The sequence below is a fragment of the Cynoglossus semilaevis genome, chromosome 12, assembly GCF_000523025.1.
Source record: "Cynoglossus semilaevis isolate Cse_v1.0 chromosome 12, Cse_v1.0, whole genome shotgun sequence".
NCBI classification, from domain to species: domain Eukaryota; kingdom Metazoa; phylum Chordata; class Actinopteri; order Pleuronectiformes; family Cynoglossidae; genus Cynoglossus; species Cynoglossus semilaevis.
The window spans coordinates 7,818,135-7,839,924 of NC_024318.1; the positions used below are offsets into that span (position 1 = coordinate 7,818,135).

The 21,790-nt window shown below is 38.0% G+C and overlaps 1 protein-coding gene across 12 annotated transcripts in view; it reads left to right on the forward strand.

The window, feature by feature from the left end:
• Positions 1 to 21,790, forward strand: part of LOC103387282 (neurexin-1a) — a 285,061-nt gene that overhangs the window by 81,195 nt on the left and 182,076 nt on the right. For 6 of the 12 annotated variants that reach the window (XM_025060588.1, XM_025060596.1, XM_025060587.1 and 3 more), the window contains exons 2-5: positions 2,755 to 4,108; positions 16,908 to 16,922; positions 18,448 to 18,477; positions 19,621 to 19,668. In XM_025060588.1, the coding sequence (XP_024916356.1) occupies positions 3,394 to 4,108; positions 16,908 to 16,922; positions 18,448 to 18,477; positions 19,621 to 19,668 (808 nt within the window). In that variant the 5' untranslated portion in view covers positions 2,755 to 3,393. Of the gene's footprint in view, positions 1 to 773; positions 1,349 to 2,754; positions 4,109 to 16,907; positions 16,923 to 18,447; positions 18,478 to 19,620; positions 19,669 to 21,790 lie in introns of those variants that run through there. The other 6 variants (XM_025060592.1, XM_025060591.1, XM_025060594.1 and 3 more) reach the window with 2 other exon arrangements.

The window sequence follows — 21,790 nt, forward strand, 5'->3', positions numbered from 1 at the left end:
AAAGTGAAAGGACCTCTTGCTTTACTGCTTACTACCAATCCTTACCAGGTGTAATTACCTCCAAAATACGATTTAGCTCACACTTGAGTTGTCATGAGAGAGTAGTCTCAGACTGACATGTCTTATCTATTGGTCCATCAGCATTCAGTGGCCATGGAAAAATGCCAGTGGAAAAATGCAATGATTTTTTTTTTCTAAAACTAAATAACTAAAGAAGAAATAGTTTCTCCTACATCAAGCCCAGTGTACTTATACTTTTAGTACTGCTTTTTTACTAACCAGGGCTTCAGATGTGTGCTGCATTTAATGAACTCTTCTCTTGTTGCTTTATTGCTTGGCAACACAACAGGCACAGTATGAGCTCATAACAAATGAAGTAACTGCACGGTGTGACGAGAAGTTCAGCCATAATGGCTGCGTGATTGTTTTATTGGTGATTGCATGAGTTAAGAAAATACTCTATAATATTTCACTGTATTTTTTATGTATAGGTTATTGACAGTAAAACGTCTACATCAGTGTTGCCGTGATGGCAAGGAAAAATTGCCAGATGAAAATAAATAACCTTTTTTTCTTTTTTGCCTTGCCTTGCCTTGCCTTCCCATCAAAGCATTGAAATGTTCTTTCAGATTTTGAAAAAAAATCTTTAAATGAGAGATTTATTGTGACATGTTTCCATTTAAGTTTGTTTTAATGTTGATGTTTGCTCTAACAGGGTTGAGCACCAGACAAAACAAAACACTTAATGTTTGACATGATAATGATAAAATAAGTAAGTAAAACTTTTCAAAGCTGTCAAAGACATCTGAGAGGTTTTAACTATAATGTTTAAGTGAAATCGGACATCTCTTCGACTTTTAACATCTGTCTTGACACATTTTGACTCTATGCACCTTTATTGTAAACTACCAGGATCTGTAGCTGTTGTTTCCCTCTAAAGTCACTGCCTACCACCCCAGGTTGTACTAACCATTTTTGGCCACTTCCCACTGTTCATTGTCTAAAGTGCATTCATTTAATCAGCCACGGCAGTTTTACAAGCCTTATCTCCAAAGTTGCTCTGGCCATAAATGTCCGAGGATGGATGTTCGTTCAGGCAGAGGAACTGTCCAAGGTGCTGCATTCAGCCCCTCCCCGGTAGACATCACACAGGGCCACGTGATCTGCTCTGTCTGAGGCTCCTGACAGTCGCTGGATAAGCTCAACAGGGAAACCAGATTGCACCGTTCCTCCGCGAATATCACTGGATTTTCAGCGCGCTCCACCTGCCAGCGGTTTTATCTTTATTCCCTTTTCTAACTGCTTTGTGACCGGGATGAAACTCTAAAGACGTACTAAAGTATTAAAGGTAATTTTCCTCCTTTTTCCTGCACTTAGAAAATGTGAATTTTATTTGTAGTTGGAGTAAAAGTAAAGCATTTTCTCTGCTTTTGTTTCTCCTCTCGCTGCGAGGCTGCGATTCTCTAAATGCCAGATTTGTATTAAATAAATGCTTCCAGTGAGAAAATCGGAATCTAATTCACGCGCCACCAAAAGACACAAGAACGCGGTCATGTTCTCATTCTGAACACAACTATTTAGGGTCCCATAGAAGTGGAGATACTCACGCAAATGCCTCTATATGTTTGGTTTTATCATTATTTACTTATCCATAGTTCCAGCTGTCCGCAGTAAGAAGATGTGTAAAACAAAAAAAAAAAATTAAAATACTGCGCCCTTTATACAGCTGTCATCCAGGGAGAGATATTAAGGTATGGAGCATATTACGGATGAGGGGCTGGTGGAGAGGATGGAGCTGCTGTCTCAGTTCCATCGCTTCAATCCGAAAAGAATTCTAGCTTTAATGCACACATTTCAGTCTGAAAACAGCAAAAAGCTCAGAGAGAGGTCGCATTTTGCTTTTTTAAAGGTGTAAAGTAATTGCGGTTGTTTTGATTCAGGTTGTTGGATTTATTTATATATTTATTTATTCCCCATATTCCTGAAGGGATCAGTGTGTGAGAATGAGCCGACCTGGTCTCGTGGAGGTAGAATCGTAATGACCTGTAATGATGGGGAATACGAGGAGCACATTCGGGGGTCTGAGAGCCAGTGGCAGACAGACTGGTTCGTCTTACACAAACCAACCACTGTGATCAAATGACGCACTTTCGCCCGTGTCGGGACTTCGATAGAGGGCAGGCTGCTGAATAGACTCCTGTATCGGAATCCTGCTTATAATGGTCATGAGCACGGCTGCAGAAGTTCCCATCTGAGCCGAAGTGATGGCCATAACGATAAAATAATTTAAATAACTGCCGTATTTATTTGAAGTGACTGGAATAATCTGCTGGATTTTGTCATTTAAAAAAAAAATCTATAATCAATCCCTAATCATTCCAGAGTGTGATGAATGTTTGGATAAAATCCAGTTGTTGTTGTTATTTTCTCTCCTTCCATTCAGTGTGTGCATTTTGTTACATTTTTCAGGATGTGCGTGCAGAGCCAGTGTATTCTGCACACATGCAGTTCTTCTGAAAATGTATAATGCATGTACGAAGCATTTTGCTTCTAGAAATCCCCTCTGTATTATTCTAATAACACTGCCCTGCTGTTATCACTGTTATTACGCCTCCTCCTGATGTAAGTGCTTGATTGCTGCCTTTGCCTTAAACATGGCACTGACTTGTACCCCTGATTAGGGCTTTGACCAGGGGTGGATGTGGACGTGGGTATGGCAAACATGCTGATACTGTGTTTGTTTTTCTTTTGCAGCGATAGAACGAAAGAGAGAGAGAGCTTTGGGAGAGAGGACTGCTTTTACAGACAGAAAGCATCTTTTGCTGAGCTTATCATCAGTCAGGCTCCATATGTCTTTTTTATTGCCTCTGAGGATGCAGGGTGAAAAGCCCCGAGCAAGTCTTCCTGAAGAATGTTGGCAGGAGTGTGAAGATTAGAGCTGCCATTTCATCTTATGTGAAATTCCGTGCACTCTAACAGGCACCAGAAGGAACTGTTTCATAATTACACAAATTAGAGCAAGTGTGCCTGATAGCTATTTGAGTCCTTGTCTCTCTCTGCTGTAAATAGCCATGGCTTCAAGGACCCTTAAAATATTTAAACCATTTTGGCATAAACAGTGAGAGGTTTTCCCAGTGGCCTGTACAGAAGTTTATGGTATTTAATTGGGGGAATAAATGTTGGCCAAACCCATTACTATGCAAATATATTACACCATATAACCCTTTTGTCTTAAAATGCATCAGTTTACACATGTTTATGCCTGTGGACAGTCAGTTGTAAACCAGTTTGCCCTCTCACTGTCTCTCCACTGTGTTTGCTGCTTAAGCAAAGGCTCCTACAAGTAAACTTGGCCTGAGGATTCCCATTTATATACACAGAATTCTTGATCACATGATGGTTTTACCAAAGCCACGTGGTGCCCATATTTTATGGGTTGGGCTGTTATTGTGTTGCTCTGTAGAAATAGGCACGTCTTTAGAGTTCACAGGAGCCGAGGGTCAGTGGGCTAGATTTCCAGTGTGGAATGCATGTTGCGAAAGTGAAATGGGCTTCAATATGAAAACGAAAAGTTCCCACGGACTGCTGGTGTACTTCGATGATGAGGGGTTCTGTGACTTTTTAGAACTTCTCATACTGAATGGTAAACTCAGTCTTCGATTCTCCATCTTCTGTGCCGAGCCTGCGACAGTCCTGTCAGACACGGCGGTCAACGACAGCCAGTGGCACGCAGTCAAAATAAGGAGAAACTTCAAGAACACAACCCTAATTGTGGACAATGAGATAAAGTGGGTGGAGGTGAAGTCAAAAAGACGGGATATGACTGTTTTCACCCCTCTGTTTGTTGGTGGAATACCGCCGGAGTTACGATCCGTGGCTCTTCGACTGACATCTGCTGTTGTTAAGGATCAGTTGCCGTTCACTGGATGGATAACGGACATAAAGGTCAACAACACGGAGCCTGTAATGATCGAGAGTGAAGGGGTCTTAAAGGACCTCTGCGGTATGGCCAACATGTGCCTGAATGGAGGAGTCTGCAGTTTAATCGACAACCAACCGACTTGTGACTGCTCCCAGACGGGTTTCCAAGGAAAGAACTGCAGTGAAGGTAAGACACCCGGATTGAGTTTAGAAAAAACAACCACTTTATCAGACGACAGGAAGTGATGTTGCTCAAATTAAATTTCTGTGTTTAAACAACTAAATGTATAAAAAGTCACTTTTGGATGTAGGTGAGGCCATACGTTAATGTTAGTCATACGTAGTGTGCCATTGATCTCCAATACAGTTGTTTTTAACGAGTGACTCTCCTGCAAGGCCTCATTAGTAAAACATGCAGGTGTTCTGCAGCCCCAGAGGTGTCTTCCTTCCTTATCATGCAGGTCAATGGGGATTGGTTGACCTATGAAACATCTCCAATGACTTAAAAGCAAAAAGAGTGTGTAATCAACTTAAAGACAGTCGGAGTAAACATGAACGATCTTACGTCCCACGTGTGTTTAAGGGTAAAAAAACAAACAAAAAAGAAACACATGTACCTGAGCTGATCTGTCATCATCAAAAAATGTTCTTTTCATGTAATTATTTATAATTAAACATAAAATATAAAACAATCTAGAACCATTTTTTCCAGTACAATAAAGTAAAACAGAGACTTGGATAGGGGTTCTTTTAAGGCTAAGAGCAGAAATGTTTTAATAATTTGATCAAATATTAATAAAGAGAATAAATAGATACACACGTAGGGAGTGCACAAAGAGAACACGGAGTTCTTTGAGGTAGCAGAAGAAAAAAAGACTGGGTTGTAGTCTGTCTTTGTGATTGTGATATCACTGTTTTTCATATCCTCGCTGTTGCCTGCATGAAACCATATCAGTATTCAGGGTATTCAGTGCACATCTTTGCGCAGGTTGCAGCTCACTGCTGTGACAGGGAGGAAGGAGTTTGTTGGTCAGACTGAAGGGGGGAGGGTGTGAATGATGGTGTTCGTTTGTTTTTTCTTCTCTTTTTCCTCCTTTCTTTGAGATGCAGATGAATAATTCTTAGAGTTTATTTTAGCTCACTGCCACCCAGTAAAGAAACTCTTCACATTAATTAAGGAAATGTCAAATAGGTTTATATAACACCATTATTGGTCCAGTGTTGAAAGTGAGTGTCATTAGATTGCCATTAGTCATTGATTAGAAAACCCAGCTGAAAGCTACGTGGAGTGGCTGTGTTCATATTTCATGACTCAGAACAGGTTCAATCTTTATCCCTTCTCATGCACAGATTAAATGGATAATTGTTGCATTTGTTTCACTACAGAGCCATGTTGTGACATTTGTTATATTTCTCCTGCAGACAAGTGAGCTTTTTTTTATCTTGCACTTTATTACCATAATGCATCAGATCAACCAGAATAAAACCAGCTTAAAAGTGTTATTAAATATATTCATACTCTTCACAAATGCAATTATTGCTCCCTCACTTGACCTTTCAAAATGCATTTAAAAACCACAGACTGTTTTTTTTTTATTATTAAATAGGTTGCCACAATGATTTGCTACGGTTTCAGCTTGTTTTTTGGTCTTGTTACAAAAACTGACAGAGTACTCTATTCACACTGGTGACCTGCCCTTTTTAAAGGCCAACATTTGACTATTTTTGAGTGCAAAGCACCTGTTTGGATTTGGCATGGGTGGAATACATAAGAGCCTACCTGGTCATTTTTTAGATACTTTAAACTGTGTAAAGTGTTAAAAATCACACTGTCCTCCTTATGTTCCACAGCTTCAGCAAATTCCAGTTTTGAAAATTGAAGAACTTCATCTACAAAATTTAAGATACCGCAATTAAAAAATGACTTATTACTTGATAGCAAATCATCTCATGAAGTGTGAACTGCTGGTTAACGCTAACAGACGACTGAAAGACAAACAAACAATCAATCAGTGCAGCTGTGTGCTGCTGTCGCCCCATACAGTCTCAACAGCACAGTGTGGGACTGAAAGGCTTCACAGTGTTCACCAGCCTTGGCTTCCATGGCATTAGTCAAAGCGAACAAACAGACACTGAGTTACAGTAAAGCAACAAACCCGTTGTCATCAATCATGGCTGCCACAGTGATACAACTAAAAAAAAAAAATCCAAGATTCTCATTAGTTTTCTGTTGAATGTAGTGTCATCGTTGATAGTTGTTGTTTTTGTCAAGGCATCAATATTTATTTAAAACATCATTTCTTTATAGGGTTTAGAGTGAAGTATGTGAAAAATACACAGTAAAAGTGTAATTTCAAATATTTCACTTTTATCCTTGTTCTATTCTATAAAGTAATAGTTTTTAATATTTCTGTCTTAAAGGTGAAGCCTTAAAAAATGCATTCACTCTATAGCAACTAGTATAAAATAGCACGCAAAATAGCAAGGTAACAATTAAATCCTCCTTCTGAAAGTGAACCAACACCTGCCATTTTTCTCCAATCAAAGCATCCACTAATTGTGTTTTTCCAGCCAGAACAGATACATTTTCTCTTTCCAGCCCACGTTTGTGAGTTGTTGTTTCCAGCCTGAAAAGCTGAAAAAAATGCTGCTATTTCATTTGTCAGAATCATAAAAAGGTTTGGGACAAGTAAAAAAAAACAAAAAACAACACCATATCAAATCCTTTTTTTTTTTCACCCGCTGAAAGATATTGCAATTTCTTTCACATTTTTCCCCCACAATAACGTTCTCATTTTGATTTTCTGTTAAGATGGACCTAGAAATGATGTTTACATCATCTCCTCTGTGCTCCTCTGTGAAATGTTGTGCAACATTATTCAAAACTCTCATTTGACTAGAATGGATTTTATGTCCCTGTTAGATGGAGTGGCAGACAACTTTTCCCATCTCGTGACATTCACGATAATGAAACACCTGGTAGTAGGAGTTCTTTTTAAAAAAAAATATTTTAAAACATGCCAACTTCTGAAGGTTGTTTTAGAAGCAGGTCATGGATGAATGAGTTTCCCACACAAATTTTCCCAACACAGACACAATGTAGGATACACTTAATTGCATTTTTCTATTTTTAATACAAATTCCTCTTTAAATCGTTTCAAGCACACACAGACTAGGCAGCTATTCTTTCATTGAATTTTATGAGCATTATGAGAGATCTTCTTCTTAATTTTACTCACAGTTCCTTGTTAACAATGGTCTGCATAAGTTGGGGACACTTCGCATAGATAGTTTGCAAAGAACTCTGTTAGTGCTATGGTGTAAAAACTCAAATCTGCAAGTGTAAATCATTTAAATTTGAATTTCTCCGTATGGTTGCAGGTACTGTGACCTCATCACTGCCACTGTGTAGTATCTGTTTGTTAAGCTTTTAAACTGAGGGTTTGACTTGTGTGCAGTTGATTTGATCATCGTTGTGCAGTAGTTACATGTAAATGGAATTACAAAGCTTGGGCTCAGTGGTAAGAAGATCACAGGTTTGAATCCCACCCTAGCTGTGATGTGTTGAGTCAGCCAAAATCAATGTGGTCTTCTTCTTTTCTGGGACCAGTATTTTAGAAAGTTGTGTGTCACCAGATTAACGCTAACCATTAGCAGTTAAAGCCTTACCCCCCCCTTTTTTATCCTTTAATTCATATTTTCTCCTTCACTTAGAAATGTGGTTCTGCGTCATTAGAACCAGGTTTTGGTGTCTATAAAGTTTTTTACTAGTACAGTAACAGTGCTATGAATTCTGTTTAGTAGGTACTGTAGCAAATACAATCACACAAAACATGTGTTACAGTACTTTAAACGTACTGTAGCTTCTAACAAACATAAGGCATCCTTTGGCTTCTGACCATAGCAGTCTAATTATTCTGTAATATCTTTAATCCATACTCTAACCCTGATCTAACCCTGATATATATATATATATATATATATATGCACATATGTACATATGCACATATGTACATATATACATATATATGCACATATGTACATATATACATTGTTTTATATATATATATATATATATTTATGTATTTAACAATGTAACTCTTTTTGTTAGATGTACTGAACTGAAATCCATTTGATGTTTTACCCTAAAGCAAAAAAAAAAAAAAAAAAAGAGCAAATATAGGAATTCCCTATAAATACATAGATTTACTATTGAAATGTTGCTCATCATGAGGCACATAAAGGCGCCAATAATGACTTGTGCCTCAACAAATCGTGCTACACCACATCTTAAGTTTGCATTTAAATGATCACCATCCACGGTGACGACAGCTGCGTGCCTCTATATCACAGGAAAATAGCCACATTAGCATGTATCTTTTGCTCATTTTCCACAGCATGTTGAATCAGGGCAAACATAGCACACAATCTGTTATAACACCTCTCGTTGTACAGAGGAGGAGGAAGAGGAGGAGGAGAAGGAGGTGTGAAGTGTCATAATGAAGGTAGAATACCTAAACTCCGGAGGACAGTCTTTCACACTGTGTGATCCATACATAGATGTGACATATACAACATCTATGCCTGTAAATATGTTTAATGTGACGACCTGAGAACTTTATATATTCCATGGTAACGAGAGTGTTTATTGCTAGGTGCAAATGAAAACTAGACCAAAATGTACTGTCAGCACATATTCTCACCAACACACTTGTACATTAAACTATTTTAACACTTCACCATCAGTCCATTCTTCTTTAGATGATGACAAGACAGGTGTGGACACTCACTAACCTGAAAACAAAGAGAAGGTTATATCTTTTTAATAAATAATATTATATATATGTGTGTGTGTGTGTGTAAATTTAAATGTTTGTTTGGATGGGGTCAGTTCAAATACTTTTCCTCTCATGAATTAATGTTAAAATGCTAAAAAACCCAAGATAGAATGTAAAGATTAAACATTACGATGCTAAAAAACCCACAAAGATAGAATGTAAAGATTAAACATTACAGTTTATTTATGAACAGAAAAACATTGTAAATGACCAGTTTAAATAGAGGGATTAGCTTCTGTTGCTAGGTTAAGATAAGCTAAATAAATCAACAAATATTGACTGTACGTCAATTTATTTAATTAATTACCATTTTAAATGCATTTAAGGGTTTTAAAAATAGCGCAGGTTTAATAGTGTGGTAATGAAGGGTCAACCAAGTATAGATGTAGGAACACTCATCTACTCACTGACTCCTCTAATTAGGCAAAGGCTTGATTTCTTTAATGCTAAAAACATGTCGTACGCTCGTAAATAGACTTTTCCATAAGCTCGTAAAAGGACCTTTTCAATACTGCTGTTTTAAATTTATGAGCTTTATGAGCTTTGTGAGCGCAGGCATCAAATATTAATTTTGAGCTCTTAGAGATGTTTGTCATTGGAACCCAACCCTCCGACCTCACAGTGTCATCACTGTGGACAAGGCTTTTACCGCAGCCTCGTTCACACAGACAGCAGATTAGAAGAGCGCTGCTGTCTCTGAGTCCACAGACACAGGCTATTGGAATCAAAAGATTAGAGGGATTTTCTTTGAGAATTTTTGCCTTGTTTAAATACAACTACCCCCACACACCCCGCACACCCCCACACTGTCAAAGGCTGTTTGTGACATTCTTTGACACCAAACTATTTCTTTAAGAGGATTTGTCTAGCAACAGGGATAAACATGGCTGAGCGTCAGTGGCACTTAGGAGTAGAGTAATTCTGTTTGCTCACACCTGGAACCAGCAGTAACCTCTGTCATCTGATGTCAATGTTATGATTTGATTTGCTGTTACTGCTATTGGTCTGCTTTTTTTTAAACTCTTTCAGGGAATTCAACTCCTATCATTGAGTGTAATATCCAAAAACAAAAGGCTTTTCAATTTTTTGACCTTTTTACAACATATTTTGCAGCATTAACAATAGAAAACTGTAGTGTAGTTAGAGTTAATTTTGAGTATGTGTTCATCTTAAAAGGATCTAATGTCCATATTTCTGCAGCCCGTGTCATCTTTTAATTGGCTCTACATCCAGCATTCCCCATGTTTGACCTCTAAAGTCGAGTATAAGTCATGTATGTTTTTTTAAATTTTATTTTAACTGTAGGTGAAAAGTGGATTTGTCACATTTAATTGGAAGCTGTGGCTGCAGTTTCTATGAGCAACTGCTGAGCTTTTTCTTTCCATTTTTTTTTTCGAGTATATTTAGCCAGAATAGGTGCTGAACGTTGGTATATATTACTGAAACATTGCTTTGACAGCCCTGTAATGTACATTCTCAACTACACATCTCTAATTCTATCTCAGAAATAGTCAATCCCAGGATTAAGGTTATTAGAATTACTGTATAATCTGTTCTCTGATTATCATGTTGGATCATCCTTCACCTCAAGATGTGCAAAAGAATGGAGAGTTCTTGAGCACATCTGCTCGCTAAATCCTGTTTTGTCGTTTGAAATATCAGGAGAGGAATATTACTGTTCCCACACCATCTGCCCTGAGAAACTCAGAGTGCAAAAATCAACCTGATTTAATTATTGGTATATTTATTCCCTAAAAAAAAGTGAGATATATTATCCTATAGTTCCCTGAGGGTTAAAGTCAGACCTGGTATTTTTACTTCTACTTTTTCCCAACTGGCCTTGAACTTCCAAAACATCAGGTGACATCTGATTGGAGAGTCTTTGTAGTGCAGTGTAATGACAAATCCTTTGACCGCTGTTGTTGTTCTTGGGCACTCACATTCACAACAGTCCAATGTCAGTGGTCTCAGCTGGTGTGAGTAGAAATGGAGCAGAACAGCCCCAGATGTGCGGACGATCCATTTCCATGAGAGTGGCTGGACTCTTACCCCTGTTTCCTCTTTTCCTCTCCCTTTTTTCTAATGCTCAGAGAGGACGATAAGTGAGATGGTGAGCCATGTGATATCACTAACACTCCTCTGGAAGATAAATGCGCCGCTTTTTCAGCTGAAATGCTAAGAAATGAGCCCCCACTTATATTCATTACTGTTGATTTGGTCTAAATTGAAGCTTAACAAGAAATCAATCTCTGGTAGCTCTAACCTTTACTGCAAGCCTCTTACAATTTCTCCTACAGCTTCTGTGGACGGGGTCTGAGCACAGTTTTTACATTTTATTTCCTTTTTGCAGTTGTTTAAAAGGACTAGCAACACATTAATTGCCTCTCAATATCTTAATAACTTGAAGTTTTGTGCTTGTATGGTGTCGACACAGAGCACCCTAAGTCCCATGTCCCCTCTAGGTTTACAATGATCCTTCATATAACACACCATGTTATTTAAACCCGTTTAAAGCATGTGACATTCCTGTTTAAGGTAAAGCAAAAAAAAAAAAACAAACATTCTCCTTGCCTAAGTCCCATGTCCCCTCTAGGTTTACAATGATCCTTCATATAACACACCATGTTATTTAAACCCGTTTAAAGCATGTGACATTCCTGTTTAAGGTAAAGCAAAAAAAAACAAACAAACATTCTCCTTGTTACATTCGGTACTCAATAGGTGTAAAAAGAAACTAGTGCTGGTGGTGCATGATGTTAGGTGATGTCAGTGTTTGGATAAAAAAAAACTGTTTTGGAACAATTTTTAGAAAACTGTGGTGGCTTGCTGCTGCTTCATACATATCCATGGGTGTGTCTGAAGGTGAACAGGAAAATTAATAACCCGTGCTCTCACCCAGCTACTGGTGGGACTCTGTCCAGGGAGATTGTGTTTTATTTTAAATGTGGGATTGCATATCATTTCATGTTTACAGCTTTGAGGCCAAGTTTAACACATTTACTCATCAACATGGAAATGAACCAGATACCAAACTCTCACAAAAGATCTGTGGCTACAGATCTGTCATAGCTCAAAGTTAAAGCACCACAATTAAGCATCATAACATGACTAAATATTCATTTAGCATTTTTACTCACATACATTAACACACACTATATATCTGCAGGAACATTCACAATGACTCCATAGTCAGATAAGGCTCTGAGTTTAAGCTATTCCACGATGAATCTTAGAGCAGCTGACCCACTTTTTTAAAAGCAACGTCTGCAGGATAAACTGCACCAGGCTTGTGGCTGAGCTGCTTTCAATGGGATGTCTCAGTTACATAATATTTAATAATATGAAACATTACCGTAGTTTAATTAAAATTATTTAAAACATTGACATCCTTATAACAATGCAGCTTGTTGAAACTCATTTTAAAGCTAAAGCAAACTAAGCTATGTACTGTAATAAAGAAGCTGAGTAATAAAGCTGAACAAGAACTGTCATGTATTGTTGCAAAACATGAATAATCATGCAATATGGGAGCAGTTCTAAGATTTAAGGGAAGCAAGTCTTTTTATATTAACATTATTTGTATAACATTATTGTTTTTCAATTTAATTTTAGTACCTCTGTTCTATGAGAACATGTTTGGTAGAAAATACAGTTCTCAATAAAGATCACTGCAGTTCCTGAAGCTGGAAATGTTCGGTAATCAATGTCTTTGTGTCAAGACTAAATAAAATAAAAGTTTGCTCCAGTTACTGATGAGAGTGAATGAAGAAACACTGGTTTTATTAGTCTCATCCCTAAAAGCAAAAGAGAGAGAAAATCAAAGAATCTGATTTGCAGCATTGCTAATAAACGCAAAAAAATTAAAAATAAATCAAGATAAAAGGCATCTCCTGACAGAACTCATCATCCACACGTCCAGCATGGTGAGGGTTGAAATAAATTACCCCTATTGCTGGACAACATGTCCAGATATGTGACAGGCTGAACTCTGTGGAATGTGGCATCAGCCACTGTTCCCTGCACTCACTGACACACCGGAGGACAGACAGAGACAAGTCCATGACATTTTGTCAAGTGGCCTGGACAGTGTGTTGAGTATAGCTGTTTGGCTTTCTACTAACTGTCACTTTGGATCAGTCATACTTCTTAGCACTGAGTCAGACAGGTGTCAGAAGTCTCTGTGTGACACCCGAGACAAAGAGAAGAAATAAAAATAAACATTTTTTTATTCCATTTATTTTTATTCTATTTTAGCACACGGGGGATTTCATGGGACAAGCATTCAACCTGAACAGTAATGTAATTACTCAGATGAGCCACAGACAGAGAGTGTAATCAACAGTAGGGACCATCAGAGATGCAGTCTGCCTGATAGTCAGTTAAGTGCATCCTGGTCTGATGTTACCAGCACAATAGCAGTGGGTTCACTTTGTGGAGAGGATTAACTGGTTTTATAGCTCTGGATTAGGATGTAACCAGCTGGATACTATTGTTAACATGTCAGTGTGTGTGTGTGTGTGAGAGAGTGTGTGGAGCACTTGTTTTTTTCTTTTTATTTGGAATTTTTCTGGTAACCAGTCTGATTTTCTCAGACTGGTTGCCAAACCAACAAATAAAGTACAACAACAACAATAGTTAAAGTTTTTTTTTTTCCAAGACGTCTCAGACTCTGTTCAAAAACATTGCACAGGAATATTGGTGGGTGTTTGTGATGTGGGGATCGATCAGGAGTCGTTTATTGAAAGTGATATAGCAAATACAGTAATGTTGCACAGAGCTAGTCCTGAAATGCTCCCCCCTAAAATAATAATAATAAAAAGAAACTTCAAAGTTTGTCAAAGCTTTATCAATTATTTTCTACATGTAACGGAATAAGTTATTGTTTAAAGATAAATACCATCCTATCTACAGAAATAACTCCAATGTGCATTTCAATTGAATAAATCCTAATATATTTTAAATAGTTAAAGCTCTTATACCAAACAGTATTTTTTTATCATTAATGTAGTTAATTTAGACATTGTTAAAGTCCTACCCATTAAACCTGTTAGTATTTTGGAAACAATCCCTAATACATATAAAAGGAAGGAACTCTCTTGTACAGGTAATAACCAAATATAAACATAATACGTTGGTAATTTATACTGAGGCCAAAGTCAATGGAGTCTCTACATCACTAAAGAGTTCATAATCTTTTCCTGTTTTATTTCTGTGGCCACATTGCACCTCAGCTTCATGCCTGCATCGTCATAAATCTTTTTGCTGCAATTGTGCATCTCATGATCATGCAATACGTACATTTTGTGAACAAATTGTCCTTGCAGTGTCTTGAATTCTAACGATCGGACTCACCGAACAAAGTCGGTTCTAATATTGACCGTGTTGATGTTGAGGTGTTAAGATATAACTCTCATATTTAACTGTATTGTAATTTGTTCACAAAATGACGCTTTTTGGTTTGACTTTTGTGCATGATGTCTGAGTTTGGAAAGGAAACCCACGGCGATGGTAAGTGTTGGTTCAAAACAATCACTTGAACCTGGTCCAGAAACCACTGGTGAAGAGGTAGGATGTGTGGCAGTGGTACTCAGATGAGCCACAGACAGAGAGTGTAATCAACAGTAGGGACCATCAGAGATGCAGTCTGCCTGATAGTCAGTTAAGTGCATCCTGGTCTGATGTTACCAGCACAATAGCAGTGGGTTCACTTTGTGGAGAGGATTAACTGGTTTTATAGCTCTGGATTAGGATGTAACCAGCTGGATACTATTGTTAACATGGCAGTGTGTGTGTGTGCGTGTGTGAGTGTGTGGAGCACTTGTTTTTTTCTTTTTATTTGGAATTTTTCTGGTAACCAGTCTGATTTTCTCAGACTGGTTGCCAAACCAACAAATAAAGTACAACAACAACAATAGTTAAAGTTTTTTTTTTTCCAAGACGTCTCAGACTCTGTTCAAAAACATTGCACAGGAATATTGGTGGGTGTTTGTGATGTGGGGCTCGATCAGGAGTCGTTTATTGAAAGTGATATAGCAAATACAGTAATGTTGCACAGAGCTAGTCCTGAAATGCTCCCCCCTAAAATAATAATAATAAAAAGAAACTTCAAAGTTTGTCAAAGCTTTATCAATTATTTTCTACATGTAACGGAATAAGTTATTGTTTAAAGATAAATACCATCCTATCTACAGAAATAACTCCAATGTGCATTTCAATTGAATAAATCCTAATATATTTTAAATAGTTAAAGCTCTTATACCAAACAGTATTTTTTTATCATTAATGTAGTTAATTTAGACATTGTTAAAGTCCTACCCATTAAACCTGTTAGTATTTTGGAAACAATCCCTAATACATATAAAAGGAAGGAACTCTCTTGTACAGGTAATAACCAAATATAAACATAATACGTTGGTAATTTATACTGAGGCCAAAGTCAATGGAGTCTCTACATCACTAAAGAGTTCATAATCTTTTCCTGTTTTATTTCTGTGGCCACATTGCACCTCAGCTTCATGCCTGCATCGTCATAAATCTTTTTGCTGCAATTGTGCATCTCATGATCATGCAATACGTACATTTTGTGAACAAATTGTCCTTGCAGTGTCTTGAATTCTAACGATCGGACTCACCGAACAAAGTCGGTTCTAATATTGACCGTGTTGATGTTGAGGTGTTAAGATATAACTCTCATATTTAACTGTATTGTAATTTGTTCACAAAATGACGCTTTTTGGTTTGACTTTTGTGCATGATGTCTGAGTTTGGAAAGGAAACCCACGGCGATGGTAAGTGTTGGTTCAAAACAATCACTTGAACCTGGTCCAGAAACCACTGGTGAAGAGGTAGGATGTGTGGCAGTGGATTTGAGATGCTGCTTCCTGTCTGGCTGCTTGGTTAGGTTTAAAGGCAGAAACATCGTTTGTTTTCTTTTCTGACTGTTTTTATTGAACGTTGCATGTGTAATTTCTGATTTTTATGTTATGAACATTTTTTTTTCTTTAAATCCAAAGCTTTGTGTATTTAGACACATATTTCTTTAACAAAAAAAAAAAAAAAACAAAAACAAAAGAAAAAGATCTGAAGAACTGATGAACCAGAACTGATGAACCAGAAAAACTAGCTACTGAGTACTGATGAACCAGAAAAACTAGCTACTGAGGACCAGCATGGCTGACTGACATTGCTTTGCTCTTTTTGTAGGAAATCTGTGCTGTCTCGTCCACACCCTCATTCTGCTCGGCTTGCATGCTTCCAGTCACATCATGTTGTGAAACCAATTTATTTCCTGACCAGAAGCATGATGTTTACCTCTCCTATTACCTTACACGTCTGCACTCTTTTTCATTGTTCTCCTTTTGGAAAGTGAAACCTCTTACCTGGCAACTTTCTCCTCGACACGTTTCTCACTCTGATTGCAGTAGAATTGATGTTAGGACACCTTTATTTGGTATGAATTCTCTTTTGGCCCTTCCAGGACCAGCTCACCAGTCGTTACTTTCACCTCTGCGACCAAATCCCCTCAATAGAGTTCCAGTAACATGAGATCCCAATACCTGTTCTAAAATCATTGCTTTACCACAACCAGCTCTATTTATTGAGGGTATTTTCTCACTGAGTGCACTTTATCTCACATGGTCTAGAGCAGCTTTACATTTAAGGAAAGGGGGATAAAAAACAAACAAAACAATTCATGCTTATTGATTCCTCAGAGCATGCTGGAGTAAATTATTTGTGATAAAATAGTTACAGTTCATCTTGTCTGAAAAAAAGTCAGGTGAATAAAATATTAAACGGGGCAAAGGCATGAGAAGATAATCCTGTCTAAAACGTGGTTTTTCATCTGATTTTATCAGCTCTAATGATCAATACTGGCTCTTAAATCATTCAGGAATCAGGCAGTTGAAAGAGATCAGTTTAAACTGAATAGATCTAATATTTTAGGTCTAAATATTTAAATAGGGGCTCATTTATTCCAACTCTTTATTCCAGGTTGTTGTATGACCAAGGTTAGGTTAGATTATAGTAGGTCACTTGCATGTGATGTTTAACGTCTTGCATGGTTACAACATGCAATGGCCTGTACCAGTCTGCATGCTGCTTAATGAATGTTTTCCTCTCTTTCTCTCTGTCTGTCCGTGCTGCCAGAAGACGACCAAGAAGGTGGGTAAAACAAACAAACAAACAAACAAAACAAAAAAAAAACACTGCTTGTTAGATTCCATTGCTGCTAAAATAACACATGCTCCGCAAACAACCACAGGTGACTGATTAAGGCAGGTCATGGTTTAGATTTTTACCAAAATGATCTAATAATAAGTTTAATAATTTGTTTTTCCATAAGAAATCCTTTGAAAGTCACAGCAAGAACACATAAAAATACCTGATATTATTATTATTATAGTTGCAGTTTGTAATTTAATTAAAGGGAAAAGGTGATTGAGGCAGTGAGGTTTGAATTGTAAAGATAATTAAATATTTTTACGCCAGAACACTATTATTTTGGCCAGTGGCCCAGATTTGTTCGATCTGGGCCAAAAGCTGCATTGCCATATGTCAGGTAGAAAAGGTTTTACAAAACATCGCTGTGAATTTAAAGAACAAAACAAAATTACATTTTGTTATATTACATTTGAAAAATGAACTTTAATTGGACCAGAAAAATGTTTGGGTTACTGTTGCCTTTGTTTGGCATTTGTGTGGGCCAGATAAATCTAACAAATGTGGCTCTCACCCACATGCTTCAAAAGTCACCTTTTGTTGTTTATAAAGCAGAAACTGTCCTGATAAATGACTTACTAGAAGTTGATTTAAAATAGGTTTGGTGGAATTGTTATTTAAAGAAATAGTAAAAAGTATTTCAAATGATGTATTTTAGTTGTTGATAAATATATATCCTAGGTATTCGGTACTCCTTGGCTCCGACTTTCTTGATTTAGTGCCAACATTTATTTGTTCACCCAAAACTGCAACAATAAACGGTTTTGTAATCCCACGGTGTGACATCGGAGATTGGAATTCTATAAATTGTGCTGTACTAAGTCAAGTGAAGCTGTACTCCATCAAACCTGTGTAACTTTTATGGACTTGAATGTTTACAATTTCTGTTGTTTAAGTGGTTTAAACTAAGATACTTTTTTTCTTCTGGCAAATTATGCAAATTTAAATTAAAAAATAATTTACATTTAAACTTAAACTGATTAAAATTACATACACATTTTATTAAAGACAGCAACTTACTTAAAACAAAACAAAGAAAATCAGATTACTCTTCAAGTGAGTTGATTTTATTAAAGAAAATGTTGCCTTATTCTCATTGGTAACTGATGTTTGACTGGTGAAGGTTTAGGTAAAGTCTGAGGTTGCATTTACATTGTAACTTTCACGAAAGATGAGCAAGGTGGAAGATGTCTCATGTCAGACCGACCCTGAATTCAAGTATCTGTTTAGTGTCCAGCGATTGGTTGATGATGCATTGGAACCACCTCTGGTCGACTCGATGCTCATCAAGTCCACCCTGTCTGTTCATCCTCCTCTGTCTCTCTCTCTCCGCCTCACTCTTCCCCTGATTCATACACTGCAGAAGTTTCACAGACATCTACTCTGAAAGAGATGCCTGTGTGGCAGTGTCACATGACTTCCCATGATCCCTTGTTCTCTGCTGACTGTGCTCTTGTTTTCCTTTAAGGTCCGGCACACCTGATGATGGGCGACCAAGGTATGAGCTCTGTTCGTTTCTCCCGTCATTTCCTCCATTGTCCTTCCCAATCCCTTTTGTCTTTGAAAAAGTGTGTGTGTGTGTGTGTGTGTGTGCGTGCCTGCGTGTGTGTGTGTGACTGTCTCCTGTGCGAGGCTCTCAGGCCTCCAGCTTCAGATACAGACTCCATGAATGACCTAGATGGTGTTCGTTCCATCACTGACGTTTTCTGTTTTACATATTTTTCAAGCTCATTTAGCAGAACCCCTGCTCTCTGCTGTGTCACCACCTCATACATTTCCATATTTATTTTCTTTACTTTTGAATTATTCACATCTAACCCTCCGTGTTATGATTTAGTATCATGTCATCAAGCAAATGGGAGCGTGAGGCGTAGAGGTTTGCTTTAACATCATAAGGGCAGAGTGCATAGCAAAAAAACAAACAAAAAAACAATCACACTAAAAACTCCATCCTCACCTCATAGTGCACGTTGGAGCCTTAAAGAAATTCAACATTTTCTTACTTTCGCTTCGTCCTACCATTTTCCGTGTATGAGTAGAACAAGCAGGAGAATAAGAAATGTTCTTCTTCGCACCTCTGTGCCGTCATCTCTTCTGTCATTTTCTCACCACACCTTTATTTACTCCTGCTTCTTTCTCTAACTTGACCATGACTCGGTGTACCCTCTCCTCTTTTTCTCCTCTTTTTGTCTGGACTCTGCTTTCTTCATGGAACATTTCATCAACCGTTATAGGTAAAAGTAAAGGTACTGCTGTCTTATACTATGAGATGGGTGTTTGTGGTATTATCTACTCATGGTTAATGAAGTATATAAGCCCATTGGCATTTGTCTTTTGAAATGATTTTCCTGACTTTTATGAAAAGCAGTTCAAGGTAGGTGTCGCTCTGGCTTTTTCCCACTATTTTCTTTTTTGTCCGTTCAAACTGCATGGGACACTCGGAGCAGAAGAAACCTGTGTGGTCGACACTTTTAGTGTTAGTTACTTTTGAAGCCAAAACACCACAGCAGGTTGGCTCCACTGCTTTGTTAAAGTTATGAGTTGGGGGTGTGTGGGACTTCCATCCTGGGTGTGATCTTCTCCTCTTCTCCTTGTTGGGTAAGTGGACCTCTGATCTTTCCTATTTGACTCTCCTCCTCAGGGCAGAGAGGGGAAACGTGGCTCCTAAGGTCCCTGCTGAACATGCCAGGTAAAACTTTCCTTCTATTTAAATAGTCGACTATAGACTTACCATTCTAACAACCATTAGCTAAATGTCACCGTTCTTGCTCCACTGCATTTAAAACGACGTGTCCCACTCTCATATAACTTTTTAATTACATTAGTGTGCGATTGTTCATGATGACGACGTTTAGTTTGCTCTTTTTGGCTCCTTGACATTTACCGTGTGATGTTGGCATTTGTTTTCACTTCACACATTTACATGGTATGTGTTCCTAAATGCAATGTCGTAGTGAAGCTTGTGAAGCTTCATCTGAACCGGTAAGTCACTGAGACAGACAGTCTATGGACGTACAGTCCCTGATTTGTCTTCTTACTGTGTGAATCACGACATGCTGCAAACATCAACTTCTCACTGACACATATACACACACACACACACAGACACACACACACACACACGTCTACCGTTACAATACATCTGATTGATTTCTTCCTTCTCTCAAGGTAAGTGTATTTTTTACTTTACAACATTTAAACTTGAAGTTCACTGTCCAGTCCGGTCACATTTGCTGACAAGTCAAAGGTCTACAGACTGACAGTTCGACAGACGTCACTTGATACCAACCTTGTACTATTACTGACTTGGTAAAGAATCGTTTCTGATTCCTAAAACAAATGCATGCTCCTGACCTTCTTTTATTGTCTGTCATATTCAACTTTTATTTTAAAAGTCCTTATAAAGTGCTGTAACCTCCGGGGCTGATTTTGTTGTTTGTTACACACCGTGTGTGTTCTCTTCAACCTGAGAGGTTTTTAACACACACACACACACACACACACACACACAGCCTAAACAGCCAGTTTGGACATGGCAGCAGGAGAGCCACAGGAAGATTAGGAGAACGCTGAAGACACGCAATTCTGACAAACGTAGCACAATGCCTCTAATTTGGACAGTGGTGCCGTGTCTCTGGTGACACAGTGAGAAACCCAGTCGTTGCTGTAGTCTTTCATGTGGTCATAAACACATATTGCCTATTTGAGTATGAAATCCTGAGGTGAGGAGCGGGGCTTGTATTCATTGTCTGTTTTCAGCTTGTGTGAACACTGTGTATTATGTTAGCCCCCTGAGATCTCTGTGTCATGTTAACCACTTGTGTGGTTTATCCCACTCTCTCATGGTTGCTCCATTGAGGACAGGCCAGGTTTATGTGTGGAGCTTTTAGCTGCAGTTTGTGCACTGACACTGTATTCATCAAACCTTGTTCCTGTCAGCGCACGAACACAGGACACACAGGCGGATGAGTCGTAATACCACTGGCACACAAATCACACGGTATTTAATTGCTGTCATCACAATAACTGCCAGGCAGTGCAGCCTAAGAGGATGTGCAAGCTGTGCAGGCAGGCATAAAGGTACAACCAGGCCATTTCTAAATTAGTCCACTTTTTAATGTAATTGCTTTTTACTTTCAAAAGGATGAAAATTGTCCTATTTTTACTGTCTGGTTCATTCGATGTGTAATCGTGGACTTTTCTTTCCAGAAATGAGAAGAGTGGTTGCTTTGCTGTGATGTTTTCTTTCAAATAAAATACATTTACATGACCATAGAAGAACACGCTCAGTGAAGGCAAAAGTGGCTCGCGTCCACATCCGGCCCACGGACCTCATATTTGTGGACACGTAGCTGGCTATTTGTGGACTGGGAAATGCTATTTTCCTTTCCTTCACTGTAGGTTTTTTGGTTCTGTCAGCATGTATAGCAGCTTCAAAAATCAGCACCACTGGTTTAACAACTACTAAAAACTGCTGTTGCTGCTTTTCATCTTGCTGTTTTTAGAAGGGACACAGTTTATCATTTTATATTTATATTAAAAAACCTATTAGTCTGCATTTGTGGTTGATTCTTAAAGTATATCAAAATCCAGGACAGCAGAAACAATGGGTAGGATAAAAGTAATAAATATTTGTGCAAAATATTTTAATTAGCCTTCAGTTTACAGTATGGATGAATATACTAAATGTGCCTCAAATTACATAATAGTTGCAAACATCAAATGTTAGCCATATTTGTTCCAGTACATGTGACTCACCCCTGAAAGAAGAAGCACATTTCAGGAGGTGTACAAATGTTTGCGTTCCTTAT